This window comes from Ambystoma mexicanum, chromosome 7p (assembly GCF_040938575.1).
Source record: "Ambystoma mexicanum isolate Mex_15411 chromosome 7p, UKY_AmexF1_1, whole genome shotgun sequence".
NCBI lineage: Eukaryota > Metazoa > Chordata > Amphibia > Caudata > Ambystomatidae > Ambystoma > Ambystoma mexicanum.
The window spans coordinates 91438467-91461542 of NC_090939.1; the positions used below are offsets into that span (position 1 = coordinate 91438467).

Genomic DNA, 23076 nt, shown 5'->3' on the forward strand with positions numbered 1-23076 from the left:
CATCGGTTCCAAGGGCTGCCCATTTTTAAACAATTGGGATGGTTCTGTGGTCCTGGTGAGTCATACAGATGCACATTGTCAAAATGGCAATGTGCATCTATTAATATCTAATAAATGGCCTACTAATTTTCGCCATGAGGTTTTTCTGTTCACTGCAATATTGTTATTCTGCTCCTGAAAAGATCCCATAATTGTAGGCAGTGATACGTGTAGGGCTTGAACAGCAATGCACTTGTGTACAGTTGCTGAGGTTTACTATTTGACATTTATGTTTGCAGTTTAAAAACAGTTCTGCGTCAACACATCAGCCGTTTATGCAGTTTTTACATGTGTTGTATATATGATGCTTGATTTATTTTGGGTGATGAATATAATTATTTGTTCATAACTAGCATTGTTGCTTTATGATTTGGGGAGTCATCATTTAGGAGTGTTGATTGGCATAGTAGGTCTTCCTCCAGTTAGAAGATAACGTGCACCGACTATCTTTTCCAAGCTATGTAATACTGGTTCGGGAACTCCGCAGCAGGCCTGAGGGAACCTAATTTCTGAAGAACCCTAATGTTCACTTTATATTTCAATGAGACATTTAGTTATTAGTGGCCTAATTAATGCATATTAGTTTGCTATAATTAGCATACGATTTCTTCAGAGGACTTGAAAATGCATACTAACAGCAGACAAAATTGTATGATACCTAGAAGAGCCTTGAGCTGTGTTGTAGGAATAGGAGAGCCTGAGACATTTAAAAACGAATTTCCACCCAACCATCACATTCTAACTCCCAAAATCGACCAGAGTGTTGTGTAGATAGTTTAAGAAAAAAATTAACCATGAAAGAGGGTTCCATGAATACTCACTTATTTTTCGGCTGGGGGTGTTTGGTATCGATGTAGGCTTTGAGTGCGAGCGCGCACCTTTCCTGCAGCTCATCAATCATCCGACTGTGCTTGACACCAGGACGGTCTAGGTGAAAAAATACACAAGCATTAAGGTAATGGTTAGATCTGTGATGAGCAAGCATCTCGGGTAGCTCAGGCAATCGCATTGCACAGAACACAGTCTGTATCTGCAGACAAAAGTCAACGTTCTGATCCGGCTAGCTGCGGACTTCAAACCCCCTCAACTCCCTACTCCCGTTTACTTATTTGAATTCAGTTTTGGTTCCCTGCCTTTTCAGTTTTCACTGGATGCACTATTTTTTGGCCAACCTCTTGCTATGCTCCTCCACCGCCCTAGACAGAGAAAGGGTGCCCATTCTTTTTTCCTTGCCAGCCATGTTTATTCCTCACTTTTGATGAAATGGTTGGCCTCCGAGCAGGTTTGGCACAGAGCATGAAGAGCTCCCCAAAAAACGAAAATCAGTCACATTTAGAATTTGGAATGTTTGTTTTGGCTGCTTATGGCGACAATATACCTGCTCGGAATGTTGCTGCATTCCCCGATAACGGCCTTTGCTTCACTCAGGCCTGCTAACAAGCACAGGAGTGGTTACCAGAAGGTAACCGCCCACTGCCTATCGCCTAAATAGTTAGCCACCCTGTTGGGTCCACAACACCCTGCATTAAGCACATACAATATAGAAGAACAAGTTACTTCTTACCTTGTAACGTTCTTTCGACGGGATGTTCCTTGACGTATTCCTTATCTTTGATAATACGTTTCCAGCTTGCTGGCCTCAGAAATTTTTTCTGTAGAGGGCGCTGCGCGTCGACGTCCACCGAGTCGATGTCCCTCGACGGCCACCGTATCGACGCCGACGTCACCATGCCCATAAATAGCCACGCGCTGCGTCCGTTGCTCAGTTCCGTTTTGTAGCATAAGAAAAGTCATGCCTGAATTGGTTATTGACCTTGAAAGAGCGTAAGCTGCAACCACAAGGGAAGTATCAGTGCGGGGATGGATGGGAGGGGCGATAAGGAATACGTCGGAGGAACATCCCGTCGAAAGAACGTTACAGGGTAAGAAGTAACTTGTTCTTCGAAGGGATTGTGTCCTCCGACGTATTCCTTATCTTTGATAGACTCCCATAGCAGTGGCATGTAATTGGAGGTGGGAGTGAGAATGTTATGTATCCCTTAGGGATGGACCGAATGTAATACAGCCTTGCCAAATCTGGTCTCTTGAGTAGTGGAGGAATCCAGATTGTAAAATTTTGTGAATGTATGCGCGGATGACCATGTGGCAGCCGCACATATGTCACGGACCTGTACCCCTCTTTGGAGAGCCAAAGAGGCTGCGATACCCCTGGTTGAATGAGCCCTGAGCTTTTGGGGTGGCTCTTTCCCTGCCAGTTTGTAACATTCCAGAATGGCCAAAATAATCCACCTGGAGATGGTTTGTTTTGTTATGGGTAGTCCCAACTTGTGACCCGAGTATCCTACAAACAGTTGGTCTGCTTGCCTGATCCTAGCCATTCTGCTGATATAAAAGCTGAGAGCTCGCCTTGGGTCCACAGCCTATGTAGCCTTTCCTCCTCTTTCCCCGGATGGGGAAGAGGGTAGAACGAAGGTAAGGTAATTTTCTGAGTAATATGAAATTCAGAAACCACCTTTGGGAGGAAATTAGGCTTCACCTGTAGGATAACTTTGTCCTTGTGGAAAACTATGTTGGGGTTTACAGGAGAGAGTTTGTAGCTCGCTCACCCTCCTAGCAGATGTGAGTGCTACCAATAGGACAGTTTTAAGCGTGAGAAATCTCAGCGAACAAGAGTGAAGTGGTTCGAATGGAGTGCCCATTAGGAAGTTTAAGACTAAATTTAAGTCCCACAAGGGAACCTGGAATGGTTTTGGGGGATAAACATTAGTTAATCCCTTGAGAAATTGTACCACTAGAGGAAGTTTGAAATATGATGGTTCCTCCGCAGTGCGCTTGAAGATAGAAAGCGCTGCGAGATAGCCTTTTACAGTGCCAACTTTAAGGCCTGAGTTTGCCAAGTAGAGTAGAAACGATAACACCGTTGGTGTACCACATGAAAAAGGGTCGATATTCTCTTCCCTACACCAGCTGCAAAATTTGTTCCAACGGCAGCGGTATAAAGACTTTGTTGCTGGCCTTCTGGCCGAAAGTAACACCTCCATGATGTCATCAGGGAGATCCCAATCCTTGTACCTCACCCTTTCAGAAGCCAAGCGTGAAGGTTGAGGGTTCTGGTGTCTGGATGGAGAACCTGACCTCCCTTCTGCGAGAGAAGATTCTCTTTGAGTGGAAGACGGATTGGAGGGCAGATGGACATATCTAGAAGGTCCGGGTACCACGTTCTCCTGGCCCAATCCGGGACAATTAGGATCATGGTTTTCCAGAATCTTCTCAACCTCCTGATCATTTGAGGAATAACAGGGACTGGTGGGAACGCGTAAAGGAGTGGAAACTCCCAGTCCACTACGAACGCGTCTCCTAGAGCTCCTCTCGGGGGAAATTCGCTTGAACAGAAAAGATCGCACTTCCTGTTGGTGCTTGTGGCGAACAGATCCACCTGAGGGGTTCCCCAAAGGGCGAAGATCTCTTGAAGAACTTCCTGAGCTAGCTCCCACTCGTGGGAGACTGTGCTCTGCCTGCTCAGAGCGTCCGCTGTCAAGTTCTTCTCTCCGGCTAGGTGGACTGCCGATAGAGAGATTCCTTCTTGGATTGCCCAAAACCAGAGCTGCATCGCCTCTCTGCACAGTGGCAGTGAGCCTACGCCTCCTCTTTTGTTGAGGTAGTGCATGGCCACCGTGTTGTCCGTCATTATCAGGACATTTCTTCCCTGTACTGATGGCAGGAAAGCTTTCAGCGCTAGTCTGATCGCTCTCAGCTCCAATAGGTTGATGTGTAGTCTGGACTCCGATGGAGACCAACGACCGCTGATGGTCAAGTCGTTGCCATGGGCTCCCCACCCCGTGAGTGAGGCGTCCGACTACTGTTATCTCCGGCCATGGTTGCCAAAACAGTTCTCCTTTCAAGATGTTCTCTGGATAGGCCCACCATTGAAGGTCGCGGGCTACCTTGTCCGGAATCCGGAGGAGATCTGTCATTCTCCCTGAGGATTGCGACCACTGACTTCTCAGTGCCCACTGAAGAGATCTCATTCTCAGGCAAGCCTCTGGCACAAGGAAGATGCAGGATGCCATGAGGCCTAGCAACCTCAAAAAGTCGGAGGCTGGGAGACGTTGGGCATTTTGAAACTTGGTGACCATCTGTAGAATATCTTGAGCCCTCACCTCTGGTGGCGAGGCTTTTCCCAGGGAAGTGTCCAGGACCGCTCCAATGAACTGGAGTCTTTGTGATGGTATCATCTGTGACTTCTTTAAATTGAGGGAGAAGCCCAGTTTGTGAAGGAAGTGGCAGACATAATCTAGTTGGGCCTGGGCCTATTCCGAAGATACAGCCCTGATGAGCCAATCGTCCAGGTAAGGGTAGACGTGGAGCCCTTCCCTCCTTAGACTTGCTGCCACTACCGACATCAGCTTGGTGAAGACCCTTGGGGCAGAGGTCAGCCCAAATGGCAGAACTCGAAATTGATAATGAGAGTCGCCAATTGCGAACCTCAGGTATTTCCTGTGTTTGAGATGGATTGGCACATGGAAATAAGCATCCTGAAGGTCCAGAGATACCAGGCAGTCCTGGAGCTGGAGGGCCTGAAGGATCTGAGAGAGAGTTACCATCTTGAACTTGTCCTTCCTGAGGAACTTGTTCAATTCTCGTAAGTCCAGGATGGGTCTCAGTCCTCCGTCCTTCTTTGGTATGAGAAAGTAGGGGGGGGGGGGGAACAGTACCAGTCCTTGTTCCTGTCCGCTACAGGTACCGGTTCTATGGCACCTTTCTCTAGCAGGTCTATAATTTCCTGCAAGAGGAGAGAATCTGGAACTTTTAGATAGCTGTTCCCCGGTGGATGACTCTGAGGGATGTGTAGAAAGGGTAGGCAGTAACCCTGGGCAAGGTCTCCAATGCCCAAGCATCTGACGTTATAGCCTGCCATTCCGTCAGATAGTGAGTTAACCTGCCCCCTACAGGTGTATTGTGTGGAAAGGCCGCAGAGTGGTTTGGGGCGGCTGATGCAGATGCCGAGGGTAAAGAGGCACCTGCTGCTGCTGCGGCCTTAGTACTTTTGACCCGTCCACCTTGGGTGGATCTCCTTTGGCCTCTTTGAGCCAGCTGTCCTCTGCCTTTTCCGAATGCGGAATAATAGCGAAAGGACTTTCCTCTCCGAGAGGTTCCTGAGGGGCGAAAAGGAGTTTGGCGGATAGCAGCTCCTAAAGATTTTGCTGCTGCTTTATAAGTCTGTAACTTTTCTAGACTTATCAGCCTTTTTTCCGAATAGTGAAGAGCCGTCAAAGGGCATATTCAAAAGTCTGGCCTGTACATCTGGAGCAAAGCCAGACTTTCGCAACCACGCATGCCTGCGGATTGTTGTACTTGCCGCCATGGCCCTGCTGATACTGTCAGCGGAATCGATGCCAGTTTGAAGTGAGTCGCACATGGCATCTTAGCCTTCATTAACATTATTAAAGATGGCATCCTTTTCCTCTCCTTCGGGTATGCAGTCAGCCGCCGATGAAGCACACTCCCCATAGTGTGTGACTGAACCTGGCGAGCGTACAGGTGGCGTTGATGGACTTCAACGCCATACTACAAGCAGAGAAGACTTTCTTCGCCATAGAATCCTACCTCTTGTCATCTCTATCCTGTGGGACAGTAGGGTAAGCGGTCCTACTGCTAGATGAAGTTGCCGATAGAACAACCAGGCTCTCTGGAGTCAGGTGTTTTGATAAGTATTCAGGGTCAGCAGCCGCTACCCTATACTTGGCTGACAATCTTTTATTGACCGCAGGGATAACTTCAGGAGGTTCCCAATTTTCTTTCTAAGGCTGCATGGAAGGGAACCACAGGGTCCTCCTGCGGACCTTTGTCTAATATGTCTGTTAGGTCATCCTGTTGAAAAACAGGGGAAGGCACAGACCAACCCATAAATTCAATAATTCTTTGCATAAGGGTTCTATAGGGTGTTTCGGCATGTTCCCCTGGGTCTGGCTTAACAAATTCCACTTCTGGGGAAGTGTCCAGCCCACTTGCCTCATGTAGTGACTCTTGTAGGTCCTTCAGCCTTCTTTCCTCAGAGGTGAAATCCTCTGAAATAGGCAGTGTGGTCCTCTGTAACCCAAATGTTTCCTGGTCAGAATCTTCCCCCTCTTCATAAATTGAAGATAGTCCAGGGTACTCTGACCTCTGAAATGGCGTAAAACCCATCTCTAAGGCAGAAGGGGTCAAACTCGTCATTTTTGAGCGAGAAAACGTCGATGTCGTCGACGCCGATGTGACAGGCTTCGAAGGCGCAGAGAACGGCGTCGAAAAAACTGGAAGGTGTCTCGAAGAACTCGAGAGGATCGGGATCCTACACGAGGACATCGACGACGGTCTAGACGTCGTGCCGGAGGCCCTTGGAATCACCGTTTGCTGTGGAGTAGCCTTGGTCTTCTCTTTCATCTGCGTCGATGTCGACGATGGCGTCGAGTCGATCGACCGATGCGTCGAGGAACCCTTCGACGACGGCAAAGATGGTGCCTTCTTACCCGATGGCTTGTGGCGCTCTTGGGTGGAATGTTTCGCCGGGTGCTGCGACTCGCGGCGTTTTGATTTTTTGGGTTTTTCACCCGGGGTATCACCCTCAGCTGTCTTCGAGGGGGTCGAGGCTGCGTTCTCGAAGACGCTTAACATTTTCTTTCTGAATTCCTCCCACTCAGCTTGACAGCTGTGTTTCGTTAGACAGGAGACCCTTTCTGGGGACAAAGACGACGACGAGGAAGGGGATCTTCGACATCTCTTTTTTTAGTGTCTTGATCTCGATGAATGGTGGGAGCTACTTCGAGATCTAGAATGGGAATGTTTTCGACGGCGAGGAGACAAATGCCTCGACTCAGCCGAATAAACCTTTGAGGAGGTTTTTGCCTTGCCTCTCTTGAGCTTCCCCTTGCGCTCCTTCAAGGCATTCGCCATCATGGACATGCAGTTCTCACACTCCGAACAATGGTGCTCGGATCCCAAGCACCACAAGCAGATCCTGTGTGGATCAGTTATCGACATTTTTTTACCGCAGTCTCGACATTTCTTGAAGCCGGACCGTGGCGTCGTCGGTTCCGATGAAGAAGCCATCGAGAACGAGTAGGTATTATTCGAGTAGATATAGAGTTATCCTGACTGAACTGAGCAACGACGTTCCGAGGCCCCACAAAGCGTGGAAAAACGGAACTGAGCAACGGAGGCAGCGCGTGGCTATTTATGGGCATGGTGACATCGGCGCCGATACGGTGGCCGTCGAGGGACATCGACTCGGCGGACGTCGACGTGCAGCGCCCTCTACAGAAAAAATTTCCGAGGCCAGCAAGCTGGAAACGTATTATCAAAGATAAGGAATACGTCGGAGGACACAATCCCTTCGAAATGTGAATTATGTACTACTATTTTCGCAGTTTGAGTTGAAGCCTGTCCCGAAGAGTAAATCATCTCTGGAGCCCCTAAACTCTAACTGCAACTAAATTGTGGTGGTTGTGAGACTATATTTTACTAAATGTATGTCTAAATATAGAAAACCAAGTGGGTGAAAGTATTTTGCTCAACCACAACTGCTTGCCCCTTATTCCATGTGAGGTGTTGCATATTTCTCAACGCCAGGTGGCAGACATAAGCAATTTCTCTCCCCCCCCCCAAAAAAATGAATCTATACATCTCCCCTGATGCACTCGTCCCTCTCCCCCAATACCCTCCATTTACTCTTCATTTCATGGGGGCCTCTCTGCACCCCTGTTTCCTATGCCACTTCACTCCACCCGTTCCTCGAATCATCCAGTACCCTGGAGTACTGCACCATTCCCTACCCATCCATATCCGTTTCACCTGTGTAGTTACCCAGCCTTCATGTCCTCCCCCCGTCCCAGCATTCCTCTGGTCCCCACCCCACAAAAATAGCATTCCCCCACCATGCACCACCTCCCAACCTGTTACCACGTTAGTATGAGTCCACCATCCATTTCCACAATCCCAGCCCCCTCCTGACCTTGTAGTTAGGGTCCCTGTTATCCTTAAATTGAACAGTTTGAGTAGGTCGACCGGTTCAGTCTACCAGTTGAAACTGGCCGCCACTTAAATGCAAGCATTTGCATCAACGAGGACGAGGAGTTGAGGGGAGTCCAGCATTAGACTGGCTTCCATCCTATTAACACTGGGGTATTATTTACTTCATTAATATATACTACTAAATATCATTAGTAGTTTTTTTTTATAGAACAATGATGAGTCAAAGTTGACACTAATAATGTGGACTGACAAACGATCGTTAAACTGTCCAAAAGATGATCCAAACATCCCAGAGGTTCAAAAGCTTTGACTGTGGGAGACTTCAAAGAGAATGAATTCGGGCCAGAAAGGTAATTATTGGGGTGGGTGACATCAGTCAAGAAAATGTACAGAGATTAAAACTAAACTATGGGGTTCTGTTCACTGTCTTCCTGCTTTGGTGGGGTGCTTTAACTACGCAAACAGATGCGTACACCATGCCAGAAGACTCAAGGCATGGTCACACATGAGACAACCCTCATAGAACATTGCGAGACTGAATTTTGATGAGCTGGTAGTCAATGGTTCTTTATGCTGCTCTACCTCCTTCACTAATTACTAAATGCATTCAAGGGTTGGAGCCTCCCAAAAAAGACATGATACGCACTAACCCAACTGGGCGTCCCAGTCTGCTTCTGTACCTCAAGGTGATGTACAAAGGACACCCCACCTCAAAGGAACAGTGGAGTCGCCGCTAATAAGTTGGCCCCTGAAATCTTGGCAAATGAGAATCTACATCCCTCACCAGACTGGATGCTGATTCTACCAGACCACGGTTGAACTTCAGCAACTCTGCACATGACGCATTTCTGGAGACTCACTCCAGAATTGCCTCAATAATGGCAAGGAAAAGAAGTCAACTGTCAGTAAGAGTGCATTAAGCAAGTCAGGAATTGCTAGCAGAAGATGTGGAAGGCAACTTCTAAAGTACCTAGGAATGCCAAATTTCAAGGATGGTCTTCAAAAGGAAATTTGCTCTACTAAACTGCCTGCCTTCCAGTGTATTGCAAAATCATGTAGGCCGATGCAAAAGCATTAGACCGATGCAAAAGCATTAACATCTACATTAGACTTGGAAATTACGGTTCCATGTGTTAATATCCCTGCAAAAATATAGCCATACAAGAATGGTGCCATATTTTTGCAGCAGTATTAACCCATTAAACCTGCGGGGAACACCCCTGCAAACCCACTCCCATTTACCCCAAAAATGATCCCTACCAACAATATCGCCTATGGCCGTTCCCGATGTCCATGCATATGGCAATATTATTGGTGGGGATGATATTATCGGATACCGAAATTACTGCTCTTCGAAGAGTTAGGGTAAGTCACAGATGAGATGTTCCTCTGATGAATAAGACAATTCTTAGAAATCAAATACCACCCAACATTGTTTTCATTTTAGATGGACTATTTCCCTTCCAGTTTTCTTCTGAATCTCGATACTTTCAATAAACAGTTCAGGCAAGCAACCCTTGAAACAGTCTTACGGGTTACCGCTAAAGGAAAAATAACTTCCCAAGTGCCCTGAGGTGGACAGTTTGGCAAGAAATTACAAGATATCCCACTGTCAGAACTTATTCTGAAGTGAAAAGCAGTCTGCGTCTTGCTTGGGAAACATACCTCTTACTGGAATCGACACAGCATCTACTTGGAAATTGGTGCACACCTTCATTTCACTTTACAGCTGCTAGACTAAGGGGATTCTCAAATTGGTCAAACCTTTCTGAAAAGGTATTCTAGTTGCAACTCCTTACCTAGTCTCTCACAGCTCGTGGGTTCTAACTGATTTGTACTCATCTAGTAAGCAAAGGAACCCATAAAAGACCATGTATGGCCAAGAAAAGTAACCATTTGTTTGTAATCCTGATGCTGTATATAGGACTTGCATACAAATTTCGAATGAGAATAATGCCATATTATTGCTCCAAAATGGCACCCGAGCGGTGGGTCTGTGGCACAGGTAGCATCATCACCTCTCTCAGACAGGAAGGTGAGATTTGCAGATAGTCCCAGTTTACGCAGTAAAGGAAGGGAGATCTCAGGAACAGGAAGTGAGAGGGGCTCTTGTGGAAGTGCATGCCGCGCAGTTAAGAATCAGTGGGGTGCACCGCATACCTGGGGAGAAGAGCGAGATGGCCTGCATCAGCACATACTCCTCCTTCTGAAGGTTCAGCTTCTTCAACATATAATGAAACTTCAGGAGTGGGTCAAGGAGAAGCGCCTTAAAGCCAGCTGCAAAAGGGAAAGAAGAAAGCAACAATTAATGGCAACAACCGAACCAACATGAGAAGGAAGACGCACATCTAGTCACCAGGGTGGACAGTCATACATACGCAGATGACAATAGGATGAGGAAATGTCGGTGCACCACAACAGGGGAGGGACTTGCTTGCACTGGCAGAAGAGTCTTGCTCAGGCCTTTCACACAGCTTGAGGAGAGTGTTCTAGAACATTGGTTCAAATCAAGAAGGCAGCGAGGGGATGTTGCGCCAAAGCAGACACTGCAAAGCTGCTCTCTCGGACCTTAGCTTTTAGGATGCTTGACAGGTAATACTTCCAAGACTGCAGGACTTCTATCGTCCTGCACAATTCAAAGAAAGGGAGGTGTAAAATGGCCTAGTCTTTTCCCGCTCATCTCTATGTATGGTTCTTGGGAGCGCTGCCATCGGCTGTACACAAGTGAAGGTCCATGTTAGAAGAGACTGCCATCCAGGAACATAACAATGATCGCAGAATAAAGTTGGAACAAACCCAATGGATTATGTCCAACCTCTTTGGTGAGGATGAAAGCATTGCTAAATCAGTGCTCTCATTTGCCTCTTCACTCAGTCCCGACTTCCCCAAAAAAGACATCCCAACTGCCTCATTACTCTCCCTCCTCATCTCCGTGGGTTACCCTCTTAACACACCTGCTGTCACCCAGTCTCCTGTCTGTCAACTTTTGCTCTGCTTCGGTTGACTCATTTGCACCCCCACACTGTCAAGAAACTGCTTGCATCTGCCCTCACTTTCACCCGACGGTCACACTCTTGGATCTTGCCAGCCTACTTCCAGGCGGCAAATGCATTACGCACCCTGAAGAAACCAACAGCTGATGCAAACAACCCTGCAAATGCCAGTCAGTCCATCACTAACTCCAAGGTTACGGAGAGTGTGGTTATATCAAGAAACCGCTCCTACCCCCTGTGTGACATACCATACTCATGGATTCCACCATGACAAGCACAGCACACCTTTTCCCATAGTCACAGGACCCCACCATGACCTCTGGGAAGCTTAACTTCAGAAGAGTCTGGGAAGACCCACCGATGTTGTGGTATTCTGGTTGGTAGTTTGATTCACTCACGTTCCGGTCTCCCATTTATCCCCTCATATGCCACATGTTCTTGTCGCACCTATAGGCGATTTCATGCCTTGCACTAGCTTCTGAAACCGTTTTCTCTGCAAGCAGTGCTGTACAAAACTTCTAAACAAATCAAGCCCCCCTTGATTGATGTTGCCTTTGATGATGTTCATTATCCTGCTCTCCTCCGGATTGGGGTGCCACCTACCTGGTGGATTTCTCAGCTGGTCTTCGAGGTATAGGGAAACTTTGACACTGACTTCTCATCAAAAAAGCGTATAATTTGATCCAAGATTGGATGTCAGTCAACTCCCTGTTCCTGAACAAGGAAAAAAGCTCGACTCAAGATAGTCATTTTACCATCTCTAACTGGGTTATCCCAGTAAGCTCCACTGTGAAAACATTGGGCGGCGTCCGCGGTTCTGGGCAGACTATGAAGCAACATGTGTTACATGTTAAATCGTCCTGTGCCTATGTTAACAAGCTGCTAGAGCAAATTAAGCCGTACCAATCATCTCTGCATCTTTCATCGCTGGTTACAGCGCTTGTTAACTCCCAGCTCGATTATTGCAATAGTCTTTTGGTAGGCACATCAAAACAATTTGAAGAGTCTTCAAACAGCTCAGAATGGGGCCGTCAGAGCCATCTGTAACCTTGGCCCACGGGATCCTGTCTCTGATTCCAGAAGATCACTACACTGGCTCCCAGTAAGCCATCAGATTTCACATCAAATACTCGCCCTCACCGATAAATGCAGAGCGATAAGGCCCCTCGGCATCTCACCAGCCCTCTCCTCCATGCCTCCATTAAGCGCACCCTTCGCTCCAGTGGAGCGAACAAACTTTGTACCTAGATGCAAGCTAAAAAATGTTTGGCGGCACCTGTTTAACCGCCCACACTATGGAATTCTCTTCCCCCTACCTTGCATTAGCAGCTTTAATAAAGCATTACAAATATACGTCTTTAACAGTAATAATTAGCAACGTCTCTTCACCCACTTGATCCCTGGTCTGATCTCCCTCTCCCTCCACGACCTGGCTTTTGTGCTTCGAGACCTGCGGGCGTGTTGCGTGTTACAAATAAATAATAATATCCTGGAAAAATGACACCACCTCCACTCCCTCCCAGCCCTCCCCCATTCCAAAGTGTGTCCCTCCAGTATCACATTCTATTTTGGTAAACCTATGTACTTATTTTGGATGCTCATACCACCTTTTTGCTGGCAGCACACATTTTTTACTCCATCTTCGCCTCTGAACAATCCTCTCGCAGCTACTGTCTTTTTACCATTCAACACTGAATAGCGCAAAGTTGCAGAACTCCCAAATTCTCGCAGACCGACGTACTCATGACCCGACCTCCATCCTCTGTCCTCGCACAGTTCCATTACACTCCTCTGTTGTGCGTCTCCACCTGGGACTGCACCAGCCAGCCTTGGCTCTGAACTCAAAGGGAACTTTACTGGTCTCCAGGTCTAGCCCGAGAGCAAATTCTAGCGCCCTGGAACGCCGGGGTGGAGCTACAGACACTGAATTAGAACGTCGTCCCTTGCCATGTCTCTTGCTATGATTTACATTTATTTACGTGGGCCTAAATAACAAACCTTCTCGATTGTAATAGAGTTCTGCTAATTGGACATCCTACCAACCAACCTGGCTGCTTACTTATGAGCTCTGAAACTCTGCACACTTTGTACCCAATGCATACCACAGATGGATAGACAGAGAGAAAGGTAGAGTCGCATATTGGCATCACATAACAGTTACTGGTTTGTCATTTTTACCAGAGTCACAAATGACCACTTTATAAAAAAAGAAAGTTTTATTTACATATAAAATCCTCAATGAATTCTCACATCCATAAATAATAAACATTGTTATAACATCTTTTCATTATCGGAAGACGCTCCAGAGTTCTCTATTTGCACATCACGCCAAACACATGTCATCAAGGATAGCAAGTCGCATCATATAATGCCCCAAACATGGGCTTCAAACCACAAAGGGCTCATTACGAGTATGGCACTGCACGAATAAATGTTCCCGCTCTGCCAAACTACGAGTATGACCCTGGAAGGGGGAAGGGGGGCTTTACCCCCAGCATCATGCTAGAGGTAAATCCTCCCACTTTGCTCAGAAAATTCAGCAGAATTACCGCAGTGATAATTTTCCCGGCGGTAATTCTGCCAAAAATGCCCCATACAGTACAATGGACTCTCAGAAAATGGGACTTAACTCCTCCTCCGCCACTTGTAATCCGGTAATAATTCCGTTGCACCAAGTGGCGGGAACAGTAATTCTGTCGGGTGGTATTCTGGCAGATTTAACACCAGAATACCACCCAACTCGCAATGAGCCCCAAAGTGTCCAGTCTAGCCCATCATGGGCACAACAACAATCCCTTCTGTCTACTCCAAAAACTCTGCTCAATTTAAATCACAATTGACAGTAATATTAGAAATACATTTCAGAGCCTGCTCTGCGGTTACCCAACTAAGCCTAAAGTTTAGATCCACAGTGGCCAGCATAGGTCAATATAGTTTCATCATATATAATACAAGCACATGTCTATCCATACTTTAGAGCACAGCATTAAAGTCAGGAAAACCCTGCAAACAAGGTGCAGCCCAAAGGCAAACGCCCCCTGTAACTCGGTCTCAGTGCCGCAGGACCTCTGGACACGGCAAGGCCCCCCGACCTGCCAGCTCCCATCTGTGGGCTAGATGACGGTTTTATAGGATAAATATGGACAGTCCCTAATTAATATGCTCACATGTCATTTGATGGGCAGTCAGTCTCTCTGGATCTAGTGAGGCTAATGCAGATCTAGGCGCCTGGACCATTAAATGTCCAGCCCTTAGGGGCGAGGTGTACCAACAATCTCATCAGTACACCCCCATTCACTTCAAGGTGGGCTCCAGCTCCCAGTCAGGTAATGCATTCTCAATGCCAATGCTAATCTGTGCCCAGCAAGATGTTCTCGGTCAGTCTGCCCAAAGCAATTATTTATAATAGCACAACTAAAAGCTTGCATGTATAAAGGACAGGCAAGACCCTTGGTCCAGTGCATCTATATAGGACCGCTGCTCTATTCCTTTTTATGGGGAATTAAAAATGAATTCACTTGCACGACTTGCTTGCACAGTGTGCACGCATTTAGACTATACAGAATTACATTGTACTAAAATGAATGGATTGTATGTAAGAATGAATGTAAACACATTACATGGCTGCACTTACCAAATGAGGTTTACATTTAAGAAATTTGGGGGCAGGGGGTTGGACCTTATAATGTTCTCCCCATATACTTGGGGACATTTCCACGTGACTCTAGTGGATCCATATGTTTTAGCAGGAGATTTAATCTGCTCCCCACTGTGGACGTTTTAGGAACTAGGATGAAGATACCCATGTCTGACCGTGTCCACTTTGTGAAACATCATTGGAAACTATTCACCTGCTGATAAGAGTGCCCTGCCATAGCTGAATTAAGATCCTTTTATTTTAATACGTTTATAATATGATATAGATTTTTAACGATTGAAAAGTGGTGCACTATTTGGTTTAGTGGGCGTTATGTTCCATTAACTATGGCGGTAGGTAATGTCCTAATGTGACTGAACCTATAGGAATTGAGGGAGCTACCTGATCGACCCTGCTCTTATTTTCTGAAATGTGGTGTTCTGAATTTTAAAAGATGCATTTTGTGAGTATTATGGATTTTAGAATGTTTCTTCGCGTTTTCTTCTATTTTGATGATTTTAAAACGCGTCTTATGTACTATTCTCATTTTAACTCCTGTGTCATTTAGAATTATGAATTGTGTGATGAGATGCTAATATAGGTAAAATGTCATCATTGAGTTGTATACCTAATAAATATTTTTAAAAAGTATGCCACTATCGCTACATCGAGTGTCTCGAATAAATTGCGATATTGCTATGCAGTATAAACTGGCCTTTTGTCTAGGCGCTATATTCCAACTATGTTATTTTGCGCTGCCCTTTAAACACCTTGCTTGCTTACTTTAAGGCACTATAGGAAGGGACTGCTGACATGACATGGTATGTCATGCGCTATTTTACCCCCTGTGGTGCAGAATGTGTCCTATCACATGACACCCTGTGAAACGACCAGGGACTACACTTAACGGGACACAGCATCAACTCCCCCTGAAACTGAGCCAACCAAGCAGGACACCGGACACATGCAGGTAGCAGACCCGCCATCCTACTGCGGGTTCCCACAATGGGGCAGGACACAGACGGATGCCCGGTCGGCTGCATCGTCGGGTAACGTGGAGGGGCTGCAGCAGCAGGGAGCAGAGCAGTCTCCCTGCAGCTGCAACACCTGTACAGCCTGGAAACATTGACAAATGGAGAACGCTAGAACGGCAACCACAAGACAATGGTTCGAGGGACTGGTGTTCTGCGTCCTAGCCTCGCCACTTCCTCACAAAAATCCCCACCCTTTATGCCAAGAGCGCCAAGGCCACGGGAATGGGGGTGTAATGGCAGAATCTCACGCTCTGGGTAAAGGAGCAAGACATCCAACAGTGTACCTAACCAGAGCGGTCCCAAACCATACAGATGGCTTGAAAGGGGGAAGCAGAGACAACGACAACACCTTTCTACTCACAACTAGGGCAGGAACTTCCTGGTCGTCCAGTCAATCAGGGATGGAGTGGGTATTTAAATGAACAGGTTAAGACTGATATTCAGCCATTTTCCTCAGCAGCCTTTGAAGTAGGACTATGCATGGGTGCAGCAGAACTTTAGCTGGGCATATTGACTGAGTAAAAAAATTGCTTTGTGAAACCTAGGCCTTTCTCCCTCTATTCAGGATTCTCAAACTTCGGTGGTGTTTAACTTTGACTGAGTACAACATAATTGCTTTGTGAAACCTAGGCCTTTTTCCCCTATTCAGGATTCCCACACGAGTGTCTCCCTCCTGTCTTCATGTGCTTTTTGTGAGCGCTTTAAGCCTGAGTGTTGTCTTGTCCCGTTGCTCTAGTTGCCTGCCTCCCGCTGTCCTGTCTGCCTGCTCTAGCTGTCCCTTCTAGCGTCTCCCCCCTCTCCCGCCTACTCTATGGCGCTCTCTATCTCGCCTATCTTCTCTAACTGCTTCTCCATTGACTATCCTGCTCTCCTCACTAAATCTGGTAGGAAAAAGTTTAAAAAGGACATCCTGGTCTCCAATCCAGGCCTCCCTATCGCTGACACCTACACTAGTGCCTCCTCCAAGGAAACCCTCACCGACATCCTCTTTTTCATGCCTTCACCTGACCTATGGACCCTTCATATGGTCTCTGTGCTCTCACCTTTCTCCTCCTCTCCCATTAATGGTGGCACCCGTTGGGATGTCCTCTTGGCCTCCTTCCACTCCTCTAAGGCCAACATTAATGTCTACTCTAATGGGACCGTCTTGATCCAAGGCCCTCAGGCCAACCTTCACCTCTTTGATAGATGCTTCCCGCGCCTCATCAACTTCCTTTACTCTCCTGCTGTTCCCCTCCTCTGTCCTAGGCTACCTTGCCTCCACCCTCCCTCCCTGCCCCCTCTTGTGCTCCTTCTTCACCTCCACAGGGCGTATCTCTGATCTGTACCCCTCCCCGGAAGTCCTTCAAGGATGGCAACCTTCTCCACATTGCCACTCTTAACTCTCAATCTGCCGTCAAACATTCCTCTGAGTCTGTCGCCTTCTTGAGGAACTGGACCTTGATGTCCTTGGTCTCACTGAAACATGGTTCACGGCCAGCTCTGTCACCTGCTTTGACAAACTCCTACCTGACGGTTACAAGATCCTCTCCGTGCCCAGGCCAAACTGTGCTGGGGGGGTGTTGCCCTTATCTTCCCCGAGTGGATACCTGCCACTGTCACTGCTACGCAGACCTACTCCTCTTTTGAATGCCTTGTCTGCCGACTCTCTCTCTCTCTCTCCTAGCCATTCCCTTATCGTGGCTATCTATCGGCCACCCGGTCAAATCTCCTCCTTCCTCTCTGAGTGGGCGGACCTCTCCTCCTCACTCCTGTCCTCAACCACTCAACTCCTCTTTCTTGGAGACTTCAACAGCCACCTGGATGCCTCCTGTCCCCCCTCTGGACTCTTTCGCGACCTCTGCGCCTCTCTCTCACTCTCTATTCTCCCGTCTGGGCCGACTCATTCTGCAGGGCACACTCTTGATGCTGTGATCTCTTTCGACCTTCACCTCTCCGTCCGGCTCTCCTGGAGTGATCACTTTCTCCTATCCTCCCACCTCACCTTCCCTACCCCTCAGGCAAAGCCACCTTCATCACTGCCACCCTCCTTCTCGGTCATCCGACCCATGAAGCGCGTGTCAGTTGAGGCTTTCGCCGCCACCTTCTCGCCCCCTCATCCCCCTTCGGCTGACTCCCACCCTGACACAGCCCTCTCCACTCTGCTATATCTGATACTCTTGATATCTGTGCCCCTGCCATGAGAATCCGGCTGAAGCTCAAAGCCAAATGTAACTCCTGGTATGACTCGGATCTCGTCACCCTAAAACACAAGTGCAGGGTGGCAGAGAGGAAATGGCGTGCTTCATGTTCATCCTCTGACAAACTGGCCTGCCGCCTGCTCCAAAGGCAATACCGGCTCTCCGTTCTCATCAAGAAGAGAGCCCTTATCCAAGCCTGCATCTCTGCGGCATCTAACAATTCGGCCGAACTCTCTAAAATCTGCAAGGAGCTGGCCAACTCTGCTGCAGTCTCTACCTCTCCTGTCCCCTCCCAGGCCCTCTGCACGGCACTGGCCTCTCACTTCATTCCAAAAACTCAGGACATCCTGTCCTCACTCTCCTCCTATCACCTCCCCCCCTCTATTCCCTTCTCTTCCTCTGGTCCTTTTGCAGCCACCCCTCCTCCAGCCACCCCTCCTCCCTCCTTCCTTCTCTGCCTTTCCCCTTTTTCCTGCTGACGAGGTTTCCAGACAAGTCCTATCTATGAAAGTCTCGTCAAAACAGGTCCACCCCTGCTCCTCCAAAACTATCAAGGACCACATCGACTCCCTGGCTCCTGCCCTGGCTGACTTCTACAATCACTCCTTCGCCTCCGGAGTCTTCCCATCCCCCCTTTGTCAGTCTAGAAAAATGGATACCTCTCATATTTGACGGCAAACGTATTTTGGTGGCCGTGGGCCAACCGTCTCATGCACTCATCCAGAACAGGACTGCGAGACTTGTCCTTGGTCTCAAGCCCAGGGACCGTATCTCTCCAGGACTGAAATCGCTACACTGGCTCCCAGTGGCCGCGAGAATTAAGTTAAAAACCCTCTGCATTGTCCACAAGGCCTTCTGGGGCCTGGGGCCAAAATACCTTCAACTCTCACTTCCTAGATATATTCCTTCTCGAGCTCTTCGCTCATCCGCCTCCAACTCCCTCAGGGTCAGCCGCTTCTCCAATCAACGAGTTGGGGGTAGATCTCTCTCTCTGCAGCAGGGGCCTCCCTCTGGAACAGTCTTCCTGCCTCCCTGAAACTTGAGCACCATCTCTGGTTCCGGAAGCACCTCAAAACCTTCTTCTTTGCTTCTGGTTTCTCTCCTCCTCTCCCCTGCTAATTACTGAAACTGCTCTGAATCTGCAACTGGGCTACTCACCGTTCTCGGTCCTTGGCCCAGCCACTCTCCCCTGCACTGCCTCCCTGGCAACCCCTGCACTGCGGGACTGTCTGTGTATCCTACAGCCCCCCCTTCCCAGCACTTGTCTGCACTTACCTTGCACTTGCCTCCAGCGGGCCCTTATTTATCTTGTATTCTACCAACCCTGTACTGCACTTTCTCCTCTCCCTTTCCCCCTTGCACTTTTCCCTTCCCCCCCTACCCTTGCGCAATCTGAATGACACCTGGCCTAGTAGGATCGTTGTCTGTCTCCCCTTTGTTCCCCCCTCCCTGCCTCATCGCGCCTTGAAACACTTGTGTATAGGCACGTTACAAATGCCATATCATATCATAAAGAGGAGATCCTTCTACCAGAGAAGACTGAGACTTAAGAAAGAGCCCTGAAGAGGAATTGGGAATGGACTAAAAGGAGGACGTACAATGCAGATAATTGTAACCTGGGAAATAAATAAGCATCATTGAACTTAACCCATAGTCTCTGGCTTATTAGTGACAACCTCGTTTTTAGAAGTGGTGGTAGTGGTGGGATTGATGACGAACGCCATGGAGAACCTATTGAAAGCATTAACTGAAGGACAAAAGCAATTACAACAAGCCATACACCTACAAAGTCAGCAGGCAGAAGCCTATCGACAGGCCTTGCAACAAGCTGTTCAGGTACAGCAAGCCCAGTTGGGATGTGCCACCGCCATGCGACAAAGCTTGCAAGTGAATTACAGAAGCATATCACTGGGGAGGTTCCAGCACATTTCTTCTGTCAATTTTGAAAGAGTGGCTCGTAATGCTGCCTGGCAGCCGGACAGATGGGGTCAGTACATAACACCCCTTATGCTCAGTGAGATCCAGAGCGCTTATTTGGCCGCAAACCAGACAGGGGATTCACTGTACAATGAGACACAAAAACACAAGCAGGTCTGGAGCAAATGGGTCACGATGCAGAGAGCTACTGCATCAAATTCCGGGAAAACTTTCTGAATCCCAACAAAACCCCAAAACAACTCTTATCGAGTGAAGGTGCTGGTGGATAGGTGGTTGCAAACTACCACCTCATCCAAAGTGGACATTGCAGAAAAAAATAATCTTGGAACAATTCACAGAAGCCTTACCACCGCTTATACAAAGCGGTTTGAAACAACATCAACAACCCAGCCTAATGGAGGCAGTTCTCATTGCTTCCGCCTACCAAAAAGTAGGCATGGAAGAATGACATTGATGACAATGACCAAAAATAGCACGGAAATAACCAAACCCAACCTAAGACCTATGCCAGGGCGTAGTGTAGGGGCATACAATCCCAAGCCCAAAGGAGAATCCTGGAAACACAAAGCTACAGAGGGCATAGCGATAAATCCGAGGTTTCTTCCGTCACCCACTCCCAGGCCCCTCAGTGTTAAGAAGGTGGGGAATGGGGTCACATAACCAGAAACTGGGATAAGAAAGTAAAAACAAACCATGGATGTCAGCTTTTATGACGCTCTTCCAATCGAACTAGCAGAGGGGATGGCGAGAACAAGTGACAGGAAATATCCGTACATGTGTGAAGCATAGGAGTACGGACATCCAACCTCAGCAATGGTCGAATCTGGAAGCCTTCAGACAGCAGTGAGCAGCGAGCTGGTCGGTCCAGCCAAACCAGACGGACGGGCGATACGTAAACGTTGCATACATGGTGACATTAAACCATATCCATATGAAGTTAAGGCGAAGGAATATTTGGATAAATGGTGCAGTCATGTCACATATCCCAGAACCCCTTATATTAGGATCAGATGCCCTGGCTTTAAAGAGATTATCAAGGATCTAGGAGAAGAGTGGTAGGAAGAGGCTCTGTTTGCCCAAATAGAAACTGAGGCTCCTAAAGAGAAAAAGAAAACATGTAAAGAAAAGGAGACAGAAATACCTATGGAACAGCAGAACAATGTGTGCTGCTGCCGTTGACTGTAGGGTTGATGAACAAGGTCACAACAGAATGGCACAGGAGCAGGACCCTACCTTACATCATGCTTGGGAAGCCGCTAGTACACAGTGGCCACAGGCCCAGGGATCCTATTTTTGGAAGGAAAAGGGACTCCTACATAGAGTAGTGATAGAAAAACACAAGGAATCCACAAAACAACTCCACGTTCCACTAAAGTACCAGAATACAGTGATCAAAGCAGCTCATAATCATTCGGGGGAGTGTCACCAAGGAACTGACAAAACCACCCTCAACTCCTACAGAGATTCTATTGGCCGGGGGTACATGGTGACGTCAATCGTTTCTACAAACAATGTCCAGATTGTCAACTGAAGAACAGAGCTGGAGTACCCAAGGCTCCCCTATAAGTAATGCCATTGATTCAGGAGAACTTTCAGCTAATCGGTATGGACAGCGTTGGTCCATTAGAACCGTCTAGCCGGGGACACAAGTATCTACTGGTGATCGTATACTACGCCACCCGGTATCCTGAAGCGTTTCCACTAAGAAGCAACCGCAACACACATATGGGATGTGCTAATATCATTCTTGGCCCAGGTGGGTATCCCCAAGGAAATAGCAACGGGTTAAGGCACCAACTTCACTACACAGCTAGTACAAGAAGTATGTCAAGTTTTACATATAAACCACTTAAAAACAACCGTTCATCACCCTTAAACAGATGTACTAGTAGAAAGGTATAACCAGATCAAGCTGATGTTGCACAAGACCCTGTGCAACAGTGATCCCTTTAACTCCTTAATTGCCAGGCTATTAGGCAAGTCTATGCAAAAAGGACAAGCATACTCGTCCTTGGCACTTATGACCTTACGAAACACCCCACAGTCATCCGCGGGGTATTCCCTCTGTGAGCTTCTGTTTGGTAGACAGCCCTGGTCCTTACACGACATTCTCAAGGAAGAGTGGGAGGAGCAACCAGCTTAACAAACAACTGACAGTATATGCCCACAGCCTAGTCAAACATGTGCAATTACTACAAGGAATTGCACACAAGAATCTGCAACAAGCCCAAAATTTTGAGCCAATAACCACACCAGCAGAATTCCTAATTTAGCCACTCTAGACAGATTCCATACTTGTCCACTCTCCAATCGTACAGCATTGCCAAACACTTGGGTATCTCTAACAGGATCAGAATAGAGTGGCTCACCTTTCTTAGGTACCACAGCTCTCCTTATCCTGATGAGATCTCCTACTTCAACAATGTTTTTTTTTCTAGGAAACCTCTCATTCACCCATTTGTCTTTTCGAGCATCCATCCTTTTTCTTACCTCATCCACAACAATATCAGCCTCTCTTGCCCTACCCAGCCAGGCCGGTGACAATAGTGTGTTACTCTTGCGACCTCTCATAAGTTCGAAAGGACTAACTCCTGTTTCGGCACACGGTGCCATTCGCAAAGCATATAAGCGTTCCTTCACTGCCACCTTCTTATCACTGCCACACGCGCTCGCCCCTCTGATAGCTTCCATTATGGACCGATTTACTCTTTCAATTATGCCATTTCCCTGTGGATAATACAGCGCAGATCTTTTGTGCTTTATCCCACACTTGATTAAATATTCTTCAAATAATCTCCCAGCAAATTGTGGACCATTATCCGTAAGCACGCTCCTGGGTAGCCCTTCCCTCTCAAATATATCTGACAAGAATCCCACAACATGCTGGCACGTTACTTCTCTAAGTACTTTAAATTCTGTCCATCTCGAAAATGTGTCTACCAAAGCAAGGACAAATCTTCCTCGCCCCGTTCCCATATCAACCGGACCCAAAATATCTATGGCAAGATCTTGCCACACTCCTCTGGGTGCCTGAACCTTGTTCACCGGCTGAGACACAGCTGACACATTTTTTCCTGATTTGATGCAATCTACACAACCTCCAACCACTTTCTCAATTTCACGATCTAGACCTGGCCACCAGTAGTCCGCTTTTATTATTTCTTTAGTTTTGTACACACCTATATGATTTTGATGTGCAGTTCTTATTAGCTTTTCCCTCAAACAATGCGGAACAACCAACTTGT

The 23076-nt window shown here is 47.5% G+C and overlaps 1 protein-coding gene across 1 annotated transcript in view; it reads right to left on the reverse strand.

Moving 5' to 3' along the window:
* NR1I2 (nuclear receptor subfamily 1 group I member 2) overlaps positions 1 to 23076 on the reverse strand; it is an 812250-nt gene that overhangs the window by 37408 nt on the left and 751766 nt on the right. Inside the window, exons 7-8 of the mRNA XM_069635851.1 lie at positions 10210 to 10326; positions 861 to 966 (exon numbers count right to left, since the gene is read on the reverse strand). Of these exons, the coding sequence (XP_069491952.1) occupies positions 861 to 966; positions 10210 to 10326 (223 nt within the window). The remainder of the gene's footprint in view (positions 1 to 860; positions 967 to 10209; positions 10327 to 23076) is intronic.